The sequence below is a fragment of the Elephantulus edwardii genome, unplaced genomic scaffold (assembly GCF_000299155.1).
Source record: "Elephantulus edwardii isolate Elephantulus edwardi_28Jun2011 unplaced genomic scaffold, EleEdw1.0 scaffold00088, whole genome shotgun sequence".
Classification (NCBI taxonomy): domain Eukaryota; kingdom Metazoa; phylum Chordata; class Mammalia; order Macroscelidea; family Macroscelididae; genus Elephantulus; species Elephantulus edwardii.
Genome location: NW_006399838.1, coordinates 10,843,920 through 10,846,315, shown reverse-complemented (window position 1 = coordinate 10,846,315; position 2,396 = coordinate 10,843,920). Strand labels below are relative to the sequence as shown.

Sequence of the window (2,396 nt, the reverse complement as noted above, 5' to 3'; positions counted from 1 at the left end):
AAATTGAAACAAATGAGGGAGAGAACTGTTTGAAAGGCATATATGATTAGGTATTATTTCTCATGACAAGAGTCCAGAATGAAACCTGCATAGTGGTGTGGACTAGGGAGAGGGGTGAGAGTATATAACAATGAAAGAATCTATCTATCTATCTATCTATCTATCTATCTATCTATCTATCTATCTATCTATCTATCTATTTAACTTTACAAAGAGAAAAACCAGCTGAGGGGAGGGGTGGGAAAGGAGTAAAATGTGCAACAGTGAATGAATGGAAATCCAAAATCTCTATAACCTTTCATTAAAGTTTCAGTCAAAAAATGCTGCTTCACGTGCTCACTTCGGCAGCACATATACTAAAAAAAATAAAAAATAAAAAAAATAAAAAAAAATGCTGCTTCTAATTCTTGTAAATTCAAGTAAATGCATGGGCATTTACTTTTGAGGAATCTCTGGATGGTAAAATGCAAACACATTCATCTGCTAACCAAAATACTTGAGTTTGAAGTCAACCAAGAGATGTCTCAGAGGAAAGGTTTCATGATCTATTTTTACAAATTCAACCAATAAAATTGCTAAGAAACATAGTCCTACTTGATACATGGGGTCACTGTCAGTCAGAGTAGACTGAAGAGAGGTGGTGCTGGTTAAGTTTACATCTGAAGACTTTGAAATAATTACAACAATGTTGTAAACTCTTTCTTTCATTCAGCTCTTCAGGTCACAACACAGTCAGTCAAGAGCTTTGTCCTTCAACATCGTCTTACTTCTCTGATCCTAATGAGACCGAAACTCGATTGGTGCCATCAAGGAGAAGAAGGGGACTTCGGTCATGCTCTGATTCCGGAATATCCTCTTTGGTAAATATTTTTTTAGGAAGCACTATACATAATGATAAAGTTATAAAATAAATATTACCTTACATCTAACAGTTTTGAAGAAATGTAAATGTCTTAAACAAACTTGTATAATGTGGGGGAAATAATAGATGGAGAAAGAACTGAAATTGCTAATTATTTAATCTTGTCATGGTTAATAACACTGCTATGAATTGGTGTGTGAGTTGGTCTTTGTTTGAGCCTCAGTTCTCATTCTCTTGGGGTATATCCAAGCAATGAAATAGCTAGGTCATATGGAATATCTACGTTCAGTTTTTGAGGAAGCGCCAAAATGCCTTCCAGAGTGGTTGTACCATTGTATAATCCCACCAACAATATAAAAAGGTTCCTATCTCACTGCATTCTTTCCAACATGTATTACTTGCTATCCTGTTAAACTTTGACACTGCTACTGGAGAGAGATGGTATCTCATTGTGGTTTTGATTTGCACCTCTCTTATTGCCAGTGATTTTGAGCATATCTTCATGTGTTTGTTGGTCATTTGAATGCCTTCCTCTGAAAACTCTATCCATGTCTTTTGCCCATTTTGTAATTGGATTATCAGTATTTTGTGTGTGTGGGGGGAGGGGTAGGCCCAGGAGTATTCTGCAAACTTTCTCTTTTATGAATTCACAATCAACACACTTGGTTCCAATAGTCAGGAGATAAGGAGATGTATTGGTTTGGAAAAGTCTGTTGTCAGGCACCTGTCGAAAATACTGAGAAGCAATGATGTCAGTCTGAAGACTAAGGTGCACCTGATTCAGACCATGGTCTTTTCATCATTTGCTGTGCATTTGAGAGCTGGACAATGAATAAGGATGACAGAAGAATTGATACCATTGAGCTGTGGTGTTGGAGAAAAGTACTGAATATCCTGTGTACTGTCAAAAGCACAAATAAGCATGTCTTAAAAAAGGTGCAACCAGATTGCTCCTTAGAGGCAAATATAGCAAACCTTCATCTCTCATCATTTGGACATGTTTCTTGGGAGGCTATTGCTTGGAAGGGTAGAGGGTCAGTGAAAGAGAAGAAGTTCCTCATTCAAGATAGATTACCACGGTGACTCGAGCATGGAGTCAAATGTTTGAGAGACGGTGAGGATGGTACCAGATAGGACAGAATTCAGCTCTCGTGTTCGTAGTGTTGCTATGAGTCAGACTCAAGTTGATGGCACCTAACAACAACAACGATAACTAAATAACTCGTGGTTCAAATCCACAGTTTCTCCATGGAAGAAATAAGGGCAGTTTCCTCCCATGCAATGTATAGCCTCTGAAGATCCACTGGAGGGGATAGTCAGTGATGAGATCTTGCCAACAAAAATTAGTCGTTAGATAGAATGACTAAGGTAATGATCTGAAATGAAGCATACTAGCTTCACAAATAATTATTGAGCCAATGGCTTAGCCAAATGATCCCTCAGAAAAGGAGGAAGGAAGGAAGGAAGGAAGGAAGGAAGGAAGGAAGGAAGGAAGGAAGGAAGGAAGGAAAGGAGGGAGGGAGGGAGGGAAGGA

The 2,396-nt window shown here is 38.3% G+C and overlaps 1 protein-coding gene across 1 annotated transcript in view; it reads left to right on the top strand.

The window, feature by feature from the left end:
- Positions 1-707: 707 nt before the first annotated feature.
- LOC102876878 overlaps positions 708-2,396 on the top strand; it is a gene marked incomplete at its 5' end in the record, with an annotated part of 41,075 nt that continues 39,386 nt past the window's right edge. The window contains one exon of the mRNA XM_006890388.1: positions 708-860. Within this exon, the coding sequence (XP_006890450.1) occupies positions 708-860 (153 nt within the window). The remainder of the gene's footprint in view (positions 861-2,396) is intronic.